This window comes from Micropterus salmoides, unplaced genomic scaffold, assembly GCF_014851395.1.
Source record: "Micropterus salmoides isolate LMB-PRFRI ecotype aquatic unplaced genomic scaffold, ASM1485139v1 Ms_hic_scaffold_15, whole genome shotgun sequence".
Taxonomy (NCBI): Eukaryota; Metazoa; Chordata; class Actinopteri; order Centrarchiformes; family Centrarchidae; genus Micropterus; species Micropterus salmoides.
Window position 1 is genome coordinate 17,954,438 of NW_024040596.1, and position 16,134 is coordinate 17,970,571.

Sequence of the window (16,134 nt, forward strand, 5' to 3'; positions counted from 1 at the left end):
TAAAAATCCAAAGCGCGCCCTCCGTGTACCTTCGGAACAAAAGAGCTTCTATCATCTTGCAGGACAAAGCACACCATTTGGTGAAGGTTGGCAATAGGTTGAACCGACAGTAATTAATAACTGAAAAGTGATTGAGTGGGGGGTATGTTAAGGGATCCATGTCATATAGGTTTAAAAAGAAATGTGGCAGTGAACTCTAACACTAGTGTGGGGAAAAAAATCTTCCAATTGTTACTCAAAGAAGCGGAAGATAATCTAATTTGCAGTAGTACTAAACTAATGGAACTATAAGTGTTGTTGTTATTATTACAGTAAATTCAAATAAGGAAACAGTTAGAAACTCATTATAATCCTTCATTTATAATCTGTTTCACAGCTACATAAGAATGAATTAAAGCAGTTAGAAGAAGTGTCACTGATGTGTGAGCATATGATAAGTAAGTTGTTGCTCAGATTCTAATAATTGTTTCTTTTAATTTTGCTTTGACTTGATAAGCTGGTCCTTCCGGTCCTCCTGGTGAGCAGGGTCCGCAAGGAGAGAGAGGCCCTGTTGGAGACCAAGGTTTTCCTGGACCCCCGGGACGCCCCGCCTCTGAACAACAACTAGGTCTGTAAACTATGCAAAGAGATCCATCCACCCACTCAAATAGTCTTATCAAAAGAGCTGTCAAAGAATGAACACAGTGTAGACAATGTACTGCTGCATACTTTTTATTTATACATTGCAAAATCACTAAGTAAAAGAAATACTTGCGGGGAAAACCTCAAGAAGAAAAACAGATGAGGGATCCTTCCTCCAGGACAGACCGACATGCAATAGATGCTGGACACAGTAGTAAATACACTAACAAAAGTAGAATCATCATATGAAGGGACATAATGATTGTTATGTTACTTGTTACCACAACTCAAGTGTGAAAGTAGAGAAAAAGAGTGACTGAGTAATAAATAAAAACAAGAAGCTTTACACCTTTCAATTACAGAAATGATGGGTAATTGCACAGGATAATTGAAATACACACATGGTGTGTTGCATTATACTAAAACATATTTATATATGTATCTGTGTACATTACTATATCTACAACATACGACACCATCTGTCCTTAGGCTCTTGATTCAAAAAAGATACAACAGTGTGTGTTGTGTTTACAGCTAGTGTGACCAGCCATCTTATTATTCTACTAGTCTATCAAAATTCAAGTAACACAACCAAGACCCAGATATTTTGCCTACATGAGGTTCTTTGCAGATATTTCTATACGAACCATCAATTAGTCTTCATATTTCCCTTTGTGACTTTACAAAATAAAAACAACATACAGTATCTTGATTGACAGAATACACATTTTACATTTACATTTACAATTAACATTTAGATTTGCATGAGACACATCATAACATGGTCACAACATAGCTGCATCAGCAGTTGTGAGCAATGGAAACTCAGTCCTCATGAAGTGTTGAAGTTCTCAACTTCAATCAGTCTCAACACTGTTCTCCAATTTAAGTTAAACCTTTTAATAAACTGATCCGTTCATGAATTTTAAATGCTAAAAATAACAAAATCCTTTTCATTTCCTTTTGCTTCTGCCAGTATTTGATTTCACTGGGCCATTTGGTGTAAAGGGGGAGCAAGGAGAGAAGGGCCAACAAGGGGAACCAGGACGCCCTGCTGTCAGTGCAGGACCCCCAGGCTCAAGTGGGCGCCCAGGGGCCAGGGGCCCTCCAGGGCCCAAAGGAACATGTGAGTGACACTAAAGTTTTAAATATTTTATCTTTCTTTTCTTGTTTATTCATTTTACCTTTACTGAATTTCTGTATGCATCTAGGGCCTGAGTACTTCAAGGGTGCTCCCGGTGGCAGTGGAAGGCCTGGCAGTGCAGGCTCTAAAGGAGTGAAAGGTGCTGTAGGCATACTGTTCATGATAAAGAAGATTGTTGACATCATGATGGATAATAACACAGAGAGTTACAGTTTTCTGAAGGGCTCCATTAACTCCTCCATTTAATTTGCCCCGTGTAAAGAATCAGTTAAATTCATAATATACACAGTAACACTTGATGTTGCTGACCTGTGGGTGCCATTGTGTGTTCATTTAGGTGATCATGGTGAATGTGAATGCACCGTTACAAACTCTCCTCGGGGACCACCTGGCCCTGCTGGTGACCTTGGTGATGCTGGGATGAGAGGAGAGTTTGGTCAGGAGGGTGATGTAGGAGACCCAGGTCCCAAAGGAGAAGAAGGCTTACCTGTAAGGATAAACGAGTCATATCATCTTCATTCATTCATTTTGTCTTTTTAAGCTGTTTCTGTTTCCTAAGGATTTTTTTTATCTTGCAGGGATTCCCTGGACTTAGTGGTGTGCCAGGCCAAAAAGGTCAAAAAGGGGACACGACTGTGGCCACACAGAAAGGTGCAGTGTACCTGTTTCATCTTATTTCAGATCAGCACCAGGGTGTACAAGTGGGCCAGAAATCAAACAGTGATCTTTGTTGTGCGTTTGCATACTGTGTCCACATCTGTGGTTATATGTGTGTGTTGATTGAATGATTACGTCAATGCATGTGTGTATGGTGACTTCAGGACATTCTGGAGACCCAGGAGATCACGGGCGAGACGGCCAGCCAGGAGCACCGGGTGCTCCAGGCCCAAGTGGTTTCTCTGGTTCCCCTGGGATTCAAGGTTCTCCAGTGAGTCTCCTTATTTATATACAGATGGATATATATTCAGTTTCATATTGTACACACTTGTCATATCCTGTTCATTTCAGTGTCTTTGTGCATTAGGGCAGCGGTAGGAAAAAGTATTCAGATCCTTTACTTAAGTAAAAGTAGCAATACCACACTGTGCTAGTACTTCACTACAAATAAAAGTCCTGAATTCAAACCTTACTTAAAAAAAAAGAACTATATGCAAGTATTATCAGCAAAACTTACTTGAAGTATAAAAGGGGTAAATGGGTAAAAGTACCCAGAAAAAGTAGCAGAAAAAGTCCCGGTCAGTGTTTCAATATTATTTTTGATTATTTTTTATAAATATTACTGCTGCATTAATGTGTATGTATGCATTTTACTCTGTTCTGTATATATTTAGGGTTGCGATCATTTTAACTGCTTTATATACTGTCAGGTAGTTTAATCCAGTGATTCCCAACCAGAGGTACTTTTTCCCCCGGGGAGTACTTCTGCATTTGCCAGGGGGTACGTGGAAAGATAACTTAACTAATTTGAAAAAAAATTAATTAAGATTTAATTTAAAGAATATCTCCATATATTAAGGCAGTGGTAATAACTGAACAATAATGTACCTGTTACAATTATGTCAGAATGTGTGAAAACTAGTTAGCAAGCGAGTATAGAACTCTAAACAGGTAGCTCAAAGTAAAAGATAAATTGGTTGAAATAAATAGCTAAAAGTAATGACTTATCAGTTCAAATAGTTAGCTGAAAATAATGGACAATAATATGGAAATGGTTGGGACACTCAGCTTTACTCCAAGTGGTTGTCGTACTATTCCTGACCAAACCAACCATAACATTGACACTTCAATGTGAAAACAATGTTGTGACAATATCCACTTTTATATAATCAATAGTGTTATACATTTGGTACAAGATAGGTGGGAAATGATGATGGGGTAAGTGGTCTCCTCTCTTTGTGAATTTCCTTTCATGACAAATCACCAGTATATCCAACAGTATATTGATTGTGCTGGTTGGTGTCAACAGGGAGAAAGTCCCAGAGGAGAACCTGGAGACAAAGGTTACCCAGGTGCCCCTGGTCGACCCGGTGCAGCAGGACTAAGGGGAGAATCAGGTGCAGTCGTTGTGGGCCTTAAAGGTCAACGTGGTTTACCTGGTGATGATGGCCTTCCAGGCTATCCTGGAGTTCAAGGAACACCTGGCAGCCCAGGTGAGAGGCGACTGACTGTCTCCTTTTTACCTTTTATTCAGTCTCAATATGGTGTTGCATAATTCTCCTTCAAGGCTTTATATCTTTACAGTGATGTTACGTGTTTTCACTTCGCTTCATATTTCATTTTACCTCGCCTCTCTTAAAATAGTCTCTTTTGTAAGTTAATGCAAAGCAGTGAAACATTAATGGCTTGTGATTTTAAAAAAAAGAAGGCGTGACAGGTATATTTTGCCATTTTATTAACTTCTCTTTCTTCGCTTCCTGTTGTCACCTTGATGCAGGGGGCTGCATCCCTCAAACCAGCTGAAGCTAAGCTTGTTTGAGATAATGCTTTGGCTTTGAATAACTCTTGTTTCGAATGCCTCAGTCTTTCATTCTCTCTCATTTGCTACTGAAAGGCGGCTGTAGTCCAGCAGGAGATGGAGGACTGGTGGATGTAACAGGTAGCTGGTATAATAACATTTTCACCTTATTGCCCCTTTATAACAACTCTTTTTGTGCTTTGCCTCTGGATTATTTGACTTGGGTGTATTATGATTTTTGAATTATTTACAATTTGAGATTTAGTGACCAGAAACACCAGCTAATGTTATGATAAAATCATGTTCTGAAAGACAATCCACGCTGGGCAGCAGACAAAAATCACAAACATATCGGTTAAAACCATTACATACAACCATGATGTTGCCCTAAAGACTGTGTTCTTCTTAGGTCCTTGCAATGCTATTCCAGGACCTCCTGGACCGCCTGGACTTCCGGGAGCCAGTGGATCACCAGGTTTACCAGGTAACACAACAAGACGCTTGTGCTGAGTGTTGTCTGCTTTGAGTCATTTTTCATGACCTGTTTATGTTTTGTGAACCAACAGGCCCTATAGGCCAAAGAGGACCACAGGGTCCATTTGGGCCACAAGGAGAGAAAGGAGAAACAGGAGATCAAGGCAAAGGTGGCCCTCCAGGACCACCAGGTGAGGAGTGATAAGAAAACACTTACTGAGCGATAGATTAGATAGATAGATATATATAATTGATCTGATCTTTGATTTGAAGATTCTCTTTAGTCCACATAATCTTCTTTTATTAACATTTATGGTTGTCTAATAAAGGGTTTTCTGGCCCACGCGGAGACTTGGGGGTTCCTGGACGCAAAGGTTTAGTAGGAGATCCTGGGGTGCCTGGTCTGCCTGGCCGGTACGGGGCACAAGGTGAGAAGGGTGTTCATGGAGAAATATTTGGAGCATCGCCAGGACCACCCGGTGACCCAGGGCTGCCTGGGCTTCGAGGGAATAGAGGCCACACTGGTGATCAAGGAGAACCAGGCTATCCAGGTTAGCCATACATACACCTTGTCACTTACTTATATTCAAACAGTTTATTTAACCTTCCTGTCACTTAGTATTGCTTTGCCTTGTTTTTTTGAGAGGTATTAACTTATGATGTTCCTCCAGGAATGGTTGGCATGCCTGGTATGATCGGCTTCAAGGGTGAGAGTGGTCCTTCAGGCCTGCAGGGGGAGGAAGGGAGGCCTGGGCCAGCGGGAAAATTTGGCTACCCCGGTGACCCTGGGAGAGCAGGTTCAACCGGGCCGCGTGGTGCGACTGGACAGCCAGGTTAGACAAACATACACGAGACACTCTCCGAAATGTTCTTGTCCAAATCTGACATCCCCCTTCCTTCCTCGGTTACGTCAACCTGCTCCCCAGGTTTAACTGGAGAGAGGGGAACTGAAGGAGACCCAGGCCCTCCAGGTCCAATAGGATTAAAAGGCAACCCAGGGACATACGGTAATGATGGTGCTGTTGGAGAGCGTGGCCCAACAGGTGACCCAGGACAACCTGGTGGAGATGGACGGCCAGGACTTTCAGGAATGAAGGGTTTGTTCTTTAGATATTTACTTTGATAATCTACTCCTTTTAAAGATATTATATATATATATATATTTATATAAATACAATTAAGCATTAAATATTATAATATTTTTGGTTTTGGTTGAAATGTTAGATTTCTGTGACTTCTGGTGGCCCTCTCTTTCCCAGGAAACAAAGGGTCTTCTGGCATGGCAGGTTTTGAGGGGAAAAGGGGTGATGCAGGGGTGAAGGGCTTCAGCGGGCATAGAGGAGAACCTGGATTGCCAGGCCATGCTGGCCAAAAAGGAGTGATAGGTCAAAGTGGAGAGAAAGGTGAGAGTGTTCTGATATAAAATTGGTCTTAAGTCTGCTGTGTTCTGTTGGCACTACCACATAAACTCTTACCAACTCTCTCATAACCACGACTGTCTGCCAGGTGATCGTGGGTTGAGAGGTCCACCTGGGGAAAAGCCTCATATCCCTGCTCAGGTGATTGATGACATGAAGGGAACCAAGGGAGAGAGTGGGAATCCTGGAAATAAAGGCTTCACGGGCCGAGAGGTGTGATGCTACAATCTTTCCTTCTCACGCTTTACTTCCTCACATCCTACTGTTCTCCACATAGGCTGACTTAAAAATTTGGGACAGTCCAGAATTATGAGCAGTTGTCCCGGTCCTGTTTGTCCCAAAGATTAGAGTAAACATGAGTTTTGATTATAGCCTAATAAAACATTAAAGTTTTGTGTCTGTTGCGCAGACAGATGTGACAGACACTGTACTGATGAGATGAATTGAATTAAATAAATTGTATGTAACAGATTATGATTTACACACATGTTACATATTCACTGTCGTTGTGTTTGTTCCTAATGAATGACTAGTGAATTCATAAACTTAATTTTACCATTGAGTTTTGATTTTCACATGTTATGGTTTTATTGATTGTGGGCCCTGAAAGTAATGTACTGAAGGCCACGCCCATCCCCAACTCACCTGTCCCGAATCTATTCATCTATTCTTATGTGGTCACCCTATCTCCACAGGTTTTAAGGGTTTCCCTGGTGTGCCAGGCTCCGAGGGAACTCATGGTCTTCCTGGAGAGCCCAGCACTGAGAAAGGCTACCATGGAGATCCAGGAGCACAGGGGCTGCCGGGGATAAAAGGAATGCCAGGCTTAACTGGAAATCGAGGAATTACTGGTTTTCAGGGAATGCCTGGCATCAAGGTGAGCAGAGCCAAAATGGGATAATTGACGTGACTCAGTCTATGCTAATATCATGGCTTCAAGAGGCACTCCACTAATTTTACAGATGAAGTTCAGTTTACTCATCAAGAGGAGTAATAGATAGCAGTAGGCCTTTAGCAAAAAAAAAACCCTCCAAAAACCAACTGTACACTACCTGCTCAGCACCAAATGGCAAACAGTTGGTGAATGTAGTGGAGAATTTAGCACCTAAAGGAACAGATATTTCTCTCAGGAGTTAGCAGAGACCAAAACGGCGCTAAAAAATAATGAAGGTGGTCAGTTGGAAAGACGTTGATGTTTAGCAGGCAGTGAGAGTCTAATAAAGAATGCCATTGAGTTGCAATCTGGAAAATGATCTCGACCTCTTCAATTTGACCATTATTTTTTTTAATCTGTCCCTACTTCATGAAACGTGCAGTACTACATTTCTGGAGGACCCCTTTAAGTCCACTAATTTCAATTATAGCACTCATTCTGTTAATATACTCTTTTGAAAAATTGTTGAAGTCACTATGCCATCGTATGTGCAATTGTACTATTGTTTTGAAGTTTCAAAAATGTCCACTACATTTCTTTCATCACAACATCTCGTGCAAAAGTAATATGTTCTAATATTTAATATGTTTGTTAATTGCTTTCAGGGAACTAAAGGAAGTCCTGGAGCCTACGGCGCATCAGGAGAGCAAGGAAGGAAGGGAGGCAAAGGTACAACCAGAAGTTTAAACTCCAGACAGATGGGGATCTAAATAATAATTTTAAAGTCATTGTGATGAAAATGTTTTAAGTGAATATATTTTAATTTTTGAATACTATTACAGGTGAGAAAGGCCCTCGTATAGACCTTCCAGGATCTCCCGGATTGAGAGGAGAGGATGGTTTACCAGGAGAATCAGGTACAAACTGTAGCTCATTCAGCTTTTGTTACGTTTCCTCTGGAGAATTAGAGGCTCATTCTTGATGAGATGTTTAATACCCCCCTTTACAGGCCAGAAAGGATTATTTGGACATACTGGGGACAGGGGTAATCCTGGTTTTGATGGTATTGAAGGGAAAAAGGGACAGCCAGGTGAACCAGGAACATTAGGACACCCAGGTAAGAGAGTCCCTTTCACTGCCTTATGACACACTGTTCAATTCAAGTATGTCATTTAAAATGTTATACTGTAAATTTTAGCAGAATTACAATGTAACTGCTCTGACTCTGACTTTCTGCAGGTTCAGATGGGCAGCAGGGAACTCCTGGTAACCAAGGTCAAAAAGGCTTTCCTGGAATTCCTGGAAAAGAAGGACATCCAGGCTTTCCGGGCTTCCCTGGAAGCAAAGGTAACATGATAAAACCAGGGCCCTCTCTTTCTCTCTCTTTAAACTACATTCATGTCCACCGAATTGCTCCATCTGACCTATGCAAATGTGCGCAGGCTTCCCGGGCCTGAAGGGTCTTTATGGATTACATGGACTGAAAGGATCAAAGGGTATCCCCGGACCACCAGGTATCCAAACACATTTCAGAATTTATAAAAACAATCTCTCTGTGCATCTTTCACTACTACAGCATGCCATGAATGTTAAATATTAGTCAGATACTACTTTCATATAGATTACTTACAGTTTAAAGGACCTAAAAGTATATTTTCACATTTAGCTCCTTACAGTGAGTGATGGGGTCCAATATGAGCTCTTCTCAGTGATTTGAAAGGGACACGCTCTGTTAGAAAAATATGTGGTGGGATGTCACGTACTTCTGAGCACCAGTCAGGATTTAGCGACATTTGGATCTGAATCTGACAACAGTTTTTTGCTTGGTCACTGTCAGTCAAATCTGATCAAACACCTCCCACACAGTTCCGATGTAGCAGATTGTTTTTTAGTCATTAAACTCGCATGTTTTTTTAACTTCAATTTTTGCTTGTTTAGTACCGTAATTAATATTTAGTGTTATAGTCAAATACTGAAGAAGCCATGTTTTCAGGAGCTTTACAGCAATAAATATACTCTTTTGAAAATTTGTGAAAGTCGCTCAAAATATTTGGCTGCATTCTTCACTACATCCAGTGTTTCTTAAGTAGACCCATGTCTAATTTAACGGTCTTTCCTGTTTGTACTTTTATCAGGTCTGGATACCACTGGGCCAGCTGGGGAACCAGGAGCCAAAGGAGAGAAGGGACAGAGCGGTGACCTCAACAACCAACCAGGTTTTCCTGGCACAGAGGGTTTGAAAGGCTTCCAGGGACCTCAAGGTTAGCCATTATAACTCTTGTGCATTAATAGGGCACAAGTTTGGCTGTCTAAGAAACCTGCTGAGCTCTCAATAAAGAACAAATGATGCACAGCAACACATAATCAATGTTGTAATGTGGTTTAACCTTCTTCAGACTTGAAAGAATCCCATGTTTTCTTTGTTCAGGTGACCCTGGTCACCCTGGACCACCAGGATTCCGCGGTCTCGTAGGCCCAGACGGTAACCCAGACAGACCAGGACCCAGGGGGGACCCTGGCTTTAAAGGACCTAAAGGGTACCAAGGTGAGAAGATACAGTTTGATCAAAGAAAGTAAAATGGTGGACAGTAAATGTGGCATGCTAAACAGTCAATGGAGTGATTTTGGCCTATATCTCATAACTAATAATGTATTATGTTTTATGATGAATAGGAGTTTGAATTGATCACTTAAAAATTTAAATTAATCCACCTAATCATTAAATGCGTTTATAATAAGGAAGCCTAAAGAAGCAGGCTTGTAACTGGAAGGTTGGCAGTTAAATTCCTGGGAAAATCAGGGTCTCAGTGATACTTTACTGGATAAATAAAGGTTTTAAAAAACGAACAATGTAATGTTTCACTAGATGTTGTTGTTGTTATTATTAACATATTTTAAAGATTTCATTTGTAATTTAAACTTTATTAAATAGTTATATTAGAGAAACAGAAAGGAAAGATGGAACAAGAGAGAAGGTTATAACATGCAACAAGGGTCCCTGGCTGGAATAACACTCGACATGATGATGACTGATGATGGCTACATGGTTATATATACATTTTAACCTCTAGGCCACCAGCAAACCCCTACACATTTTTAATGTGTGTTCACTGATGTTATGCTCAGTAGATAACTCTCAGCAGCAGTAGTAGTTAAAGTTGTGACAGTGGCTGTAGTAGTAGTAGTAGTAGTAATAATATTAGCAATAGCAACTATAAAAATGTAAGTAACTATATTCCGGAGTAATGCACATGTAAATAACTACCACATTGTTTTTTCTTTTACTCACACGTTTTATTATTATTTTATTACTTGCACATCTATTTATTCCATTTTATATGTTTTTACTTTTATTTATGTCAAGTCTATATTTTGTCTGTCTACCACGTAAACGCCCTAGCAAATTCCTCATACGTGTAAAATAATACTTGGCGATACTGATCCGATTCTGATAACTAACAGTGGCCTCAGCAGGAAACACACAATTCATTTAATTGTTAAGATTCAAAGAATTAGCTACTATTACAGAAGCATAAGAGATTTGATCAGCTCTGTAGCAGATTGAAACTAAATCTGCATAATTTACTGGCTGTGTTGATGCTTGAAATGGATTGTTAAAGAAACTAAATAACTGACTGAACTGTCACTCAATACTTGTTTTGATACTGAGGAATTCTTGCTTATCTTATATACAAACTATATTTATTAACTCCAAATGATTTGTTTCTCAGGTTTCCCTGGAAGCAGAGGTTTTCCTGGTGTGGACGCCCCCCCTGGAGAAAAGGGTATACCAGGATTAAATGGGTTTCCTGGATTCCCTGGTAGGAAAGGATTCAGAGGAGATCAAGGTCAATTTGGATACAGGGGGCCGGATGGTGTTTCTGGGAAAAAGGTAAGCATGACGTTCTGTTCAACCATAAGCCTTTAATAGTAGCTTGTGTTCAAATTACTGATGTACCACAAGTCTTAAGGGGAACTTAACTTCCAATTTTGTCATGGACGTTGTCAGGTCATGAATGTCACACGTCATTGTCTGCAGTCTACATGGTCATTTTGAACAATACAAAAGAAATATATAGTTGGAACAAATAATCAATACATAATAAACTGTGATATGATCTGTTGCGATACATTATCTGGCAACAATATCACAGTATTGTTCATTCAACACAGCATACTAATAAAATAATCATACGAATAAAACATATTATAAGCTAAAAAAAATAGCGTCAACAGTTTATATTCAAGAGTCAAATAACCTAAACATTTTAAAATGCTTAAAATACCACTAATTATTGCAAAGAAACCCACAAACTAAGCTAGGAAAGATATTGTAATTTTATGCTACTGTGAGTTAAACATTTTGATTTCCAATTCTGCTGATGCCTCTGTAAAGTACTAATAGTTCTTTAATAAGTCTTAGCTGGCATTCAGCTAATAATTATGTCTCAGCCTGTAAAATCTTGTTGAAGCACCTGTCTGCAGGCGCATGTGGCATATGTCTTGCTAATATGATCACAAGCTTCGACCTGTGTCCAGTCTTCATATGCTTTTTTTTCTTACAGGAGTAAAAGGAGAGCAAGGAATGATGGGAGTTCCTGGTATGACTGGTGTGAAGGGGGAAAGAGGGCCACGTGGTCCAAAAGGAGACACTGGACCCCCAGGTAAATTATGCAAGTTCACAACACATACTGGCTGCTCACGAGTTACCACATATGTGCTTTTGTGTTTTTGTCTTGGTTATAAAATGATCCTTCCTTGTTTCAGGCGTCCGTGGGCTGGATGGCAACCAGGGTCCTCTTCCAGTTCCCCGCAGAATTCCAGGAGAGAGAGGCCCTCCAGGACCGCAGGGTATCCAAGGACCAAAGGGGGTCAGAGGGGGACCAGGGCCACAAGGCCCACCAGGGGATCCAGGTTAGTTATTCTAGTTAAACTAGTTAGTTATTCTAGTCTTCAATATTTGTTCTTGAGCACACCAAAGAGAAATGTTCAGCTCAGCAACATACACATATCCTCTTACCGTACAGGTTTCATGGGACCCATTGGGCTGAAGGGCATGCCTGGGGTTGGCGGTAGACCAGGAGTGCCTGGATTTCGTGGAGAAGTTGGACAAATGGGCCATCCCGGTCTACAAGGCATGGAAGGTGCGTCTGACCCCATGTTGCAGTTTAGGATTAGGTTAATCATCCTGGATTAACAGATTTAAAGAAGGTGGAGCTAGTTACCAAGAGGTTTGTAATTGTTATTTTTTGTGAAACTTGGTTTAGTGAATGAATAAGCCCTGAACTGGGGGCCAGAGATTTCCTCAAGGTCTATTTGTATGATTATGTAATCATATTAGCAGAGACGATTGCCAGAGTTTGAGGGAAGTTATAAAAGAATTAGGCCACATGCACCCTATATGTGTGTATGGTATGTACAGTATGTGTATGTATGGATGTATTATATAATTCACAATTAGATCATTTTGCTAAACACAGTGGTGAACTCCCCATTCCTCAATAGGTCATCGCGGCAACGCTGGTATCCCTGGGTTACCTGGTATGCCTGGCCGCAGCGTCAGCGTGGGTTACTTGTTGGTGAAACACAGCCAATCAGAGCAGACGCCCATGTGTCCTGTGGGCATGTCAAAACTGTGGGACGGCTACAGTCTGCTGTACTTCGAGGGCCAGGAAAAGGCCCACAACCAGGATCTTGGTAAGTCAGAGTGAACTATAAATCATGTTAGTATTCTAGAGATACCATCTCAATTTATTTTGTTGCTGGGGGAAAAATCTGTTATCAGTGCATTGTCTAGACATACAGTATGTCAGTGTGAGTTACAGCACAGTCCTGTCTGAATGTATTGACGGTCCGGCGAACATTCCCACGTTACATTTCTCTGGCATTGTGATCCAATGAACCAGAAGACATTCCAAAGAGGTTTGGCTCATCAGATCTTACTGCCGGCAGTTTTTGGGGACATTTAGACTAGCCAGTGTGCTTAAGTTTTAAATTTCACATTTCAATTAGAGCTACAGTGGCATGGTGGGGCCGAAAAGGAGAGAGAATAGACTTGATTGGCACAGTCTTCTCTTGTGTACATAGGCAGTGCTGGCAGTGTTCTCACTTGTGATATAATAATTTCCAATGCTTGTTCTTTTGCCACAGGTGATACCATAAAACTATAGACTCCAAAACTGGTTAAACTCTATCTCCAAAACAGAAACTACTTTGTCATGCCACACACAGCTGGAACACATTTCCAAAGTAATTTTTTACCACCTTTAAAATAAGACTATGCAACTTTTAAAAGAAGTAATACCCCGCTGTTCCTATTGCAAATCAAAAGTTGATTTCATAAGTCATAAAATGCACCCTAGCTCCACTTAATAGATTCAGGGGATTCTACATCTTTACTTGGTCTGGTATGGCCACTAGCTTATGGTGTTGAATGTTAGCAAATTTTTGGTAGATGTTACTGAATAACTGACATTACTGAGTCACTTTGCCTTTATTATGCTATTCAACATGTGCTACTGCTTTACTACACGTTAGCTTTAAACATTATCTCATAATTTAAAGGTTCACGTTAAAAACTTCTCTGTTGTGTTCAACTACTTTTTAGGATCTTTTGACTGTAAATCCCCCCCCCCCAGCTGTTTTCATCTTTTAAAATTCACTTCTTAATCTGTTTTTAAATGGGTAATTATTTCCTTCTTATTTAATGTAATTTATTTATTGCATTAAAGGAATGAGATTTAATTTGTTTATAAAATTTGCCATGTCAATAAACATCTATAATTTGGTTTGTTGTCCTTCTCAGGTTTGGCTGGCTCCTGCCTCCCGCGGTTCAACACCATGCCCTTCTTGTACTGCAATCCTGGAGACATTTGTTACTATGCAAGTAGAAATGATAAGTCCTACTGGTTGTCAACTACTGCTCCTCTTCCTATGATGCCCGTAGAAGAGAGAGAGATCAAACCGTATATCAGCCGCTGCTCAGTATGCGAAGCTCCATCAGTTGCCATCGCAGTCCACAGTCAGGACATCACCATCCCACAGTGTCCTGTGGGCTGGCGCAGCATGTGGATCGGCTACTCCTATCTCATGGTGGGTCCTAGTCTTCCTTCCAAATATGTTTAAATGAAAAGATCAAGAGTCATAAAATCGAAAGGTGCTGAGAGATGTGGGTGTCTACCGATCAGAAAGGCTCTCTTTAGCAGGCACTGTCAAGTGGTGGTGTGGAAATTGTGGGATTCAGCGTTTTTGAAGCTTGACCCATGTTGCTGACAAAGTCATTATATCTCAGCCCTCTGCTGCTTTAATTTTGACCACATTTTTTTGCCAATCTGTTTTTTCATAATCCCCTAACTTTGTGGAAGTACAATACTAACTTGTTGGAGATCATGTAGGTTTACAGATCTCCTAACAGTATTGCCTCCAGACAAGGAAGTCACCTCATTTTCCCCCTACCGTCCATCGTTTATTTAGTTTTCTGTTTTTGATTCATTTGGCTACATTATCTGCCATGACAAAAACAAACAAAAAAACCTGACATTTCTCAAACCAGAGTAAATTGTGTATTTTCAGCGTCAGATTTGGTGTGCTGGTGAAAGAAGGATGTATTATTCAAAGTTAACCATGTTCATTGTAAGGAACATGTCGCCCAGTACAACGATGACTCACTTTTGTATTTTTAATTGTTTTTATGCCAGAGAGGAATAAGCAATGTCTGGCTTCTGCTTCAGAGACAGTAATTGTTAGTAGGTCAATTCATTGTTGGTTTTGGTCTTTTAGACACGTTTGACATCACACCTGCCTGATTTAATTCCCTCTCACCTTTGTCTTCACAGCACACAGCAGCAGGAAATGAAGGCGGTGGTCAGTCCTTGTCATCGCCTGGCTCCTGCCTGGAGGACTTCCGCACAACACCATTCATTGAGTGTAACGGAGCCAAAGGCACATGCCACTACTTTGCTAACAAGCATAGCTTCTGGCTAACCTCCATAGACCAGTCTTTCCACACTGAGCCGTCATCAGAGACGCTCAAAGCAGGCCAGCTCCTGTCACGCATCAGCCGCTGCCAGGTCTGCATGAAGAACTTGTGAGAATCTACATTAGCACTGAAAGTTGTTCCATTGACAGTGGTCTAACGTTGTCTCTCTAGCCATGTACTAAACCAAACAAAAGGACTAGACCAATGTCAATGGGGAAAACTTTCTCGCTGAGCCACAGAGGTCACATATGCAATGACTGTGATGCTTTGAGTGAAACGTCCCACTGTAGATAAAACAGGAGAGATCCATAATGAGGTAAACAGCATTATGGGAAAACAAGTATTTTTGTGTTAAATGTGGGTTGGTGCTTACTGTTTAACTTATTACCTCAGCTACTATGACTCAATGTTAACGATCAGAGACCGTACACTACAGCTGAACCAAAGATGCCCTTGTGTTCGCACTGCTTCAGTTTATCTAGACGTTTTTATTGTTTAGGGTGTACAGCCCACCAAAAAGCCACTAACACTGCTTCTCAGCCAACTGAAGAATGAGTCTGTTGGCTCATTCTATTGACAGTATTATCCTGCTTTTATTCCATTGCTCTTACAAACCCTATTTTTATAATATCACAGTGTTTCAAGCCGTTAATCTGTTTTATGCATTTATCAACTACTGCAAAATTGTCTGTAACTCTTTATTTTTCATTCACACAGTGCACTGATTCCCTTTGTATTTATATCAGCTGAATGAACTTGACCCCCCTTCCCTTAGAGTTTAAATATATATATCTCTCTCTATCATATAATACTACTCATGTCACATTAATATTCCTTTACAAATCTGCTAATTATTGAACTGCCCCAAACTACCAACAGGACAGAATGTAAACAGCTTGGATCAAAGGTCTGAGTGCAGCAAATCCTTGCTGTGGTCACTAATCTGATCCTGAGTTAGATTAGTTGTTTTTTTAACAGAATTCAGAAAGTAGGTCAAATGTTCTACTTCACCTATACACACTTTAGAAATAAACATTTCCATGAACCAACATTTGTTTAACTGTAATGTAATTATTGTAAATTTCATAACATGATGATTTCATTGGATTGCAAATATAAAATGTTGTTTTGTTATACTTCTGTCATTTTACTCTCAATCTTATCTTAATC

At 40.4% G+C, this 16,134-nt stretch overlaps 1 protein-coding gene across 1 annotated transcript in view; it reads left to right on the plus strand.

Annotated features, from left to right (window-relative positions):
* Window positions 1–16,100, plus strand: part of LOC119903684 (collagen alpha-2(IV) chain-like) — a 52,103-nt gene extending 36,003 nt beyond the window's left edge. The window contains exons 16-45 of the mRNA XM_038719907.1: window positions 497–607; window positions 1,598–1,747; window positions 1,833–1,904; window positions 2,103–2,254; window positions 2,344–2,416; window positions 2,587–2,693; window positions 3,732–3,915; window positions 4,317–4,361; window positions 4,630–4,704; window positions 4,787–4,885; window positions 5,024–5,245; window positions 5,366–5,527; window positions 5,621–5,791; window positions 5,954–6,097; window positions 6,201–6,320; window positions 6,802–6,989; window positions 7,652–7,715; window positions 7,829–7,903; window positions 7,996–8,103; window positions 8,226–8,333; window positions 8,429–8,500; window positions 9,122–9,247; window positions 9,415–9,531; window positions 10,718–10,877; window positions 11,550–11,650; window positions 11,754–11,900; window positions 12,014–12,130; window positions 12,492–12,683; window positions 13,792–14,078; window positions 14,822–16,100. Of these exons, the coding sequence (XP_038575835.1) occupies window positions 497–607; window positions 1,598–1,747; window positions 1,833–1,904; window positions 2,103–2,254; window positions 2,344–2,416; window positions 2,587–2,693; window positions 3,732–3,915; window positions 4,317–4,361; window positions 4,630–4,704; window positions 4,787–4,885; window positions 5,024–5,245; window positions 5,366–5,527; window positions 5,621–5,791; window positions 5,954–6,097; window positions 6,201–6,320; window positions 6,802–6,989; window positions 7,652–7,715; window positions 7,829–7,903; window positions 7,996–8,103; window positions 8,226–8,333; window positions 8,429–8,500; window positions 9,122–9,247; window positions 9,415–9,531; window positions 10,718–10,877; window positions 11,550–11,650; window positions 11,754–11,900; window positions 12,014–12,130; window positions 12,492–12,683; window positions 13,792–14,078; window positions 14,822–15,076 (4,004 nt within the window). The 3' untranslated portion in view covers window positions 15,077–16,100. The remainder of the gene's footprint in view (window positions 1–496; window positions 608–1,597; window positions 1,748–1,832; window positions 1,905–2,102; window positions 2,255–2,343; window positions 2,417–2,586; window positions 2,694–3,731; window positions 3,916–4,316; window positions 4,362–4,629; window positions 4,705–4,786; window positions 4,886–5,023; window positions 5,246–5,365; window positions 5,528–5,620; window positions 5,792–5,953; window positions 6,098–6,200; window positions 6,321–6,801; window positions 6,990–7,651; window positions 7,716–7,828; window positions 7,904–7,995; window positions 8,104–8,225; window positions 8,334–8,428; window positions 8,501–9,121; window positions 9,248–9,414; window positions 9,532–10,717; window positions 10,878–11,549; window positions 11,651–11,753; window positions 11,901–12,013; window positions 12,131–12,491; window positions 12,684–13,791; window positions 14,079–14,821) is intronic.
* Window positions 16,101–16,134: the final 34 nt, after the last annotated feature.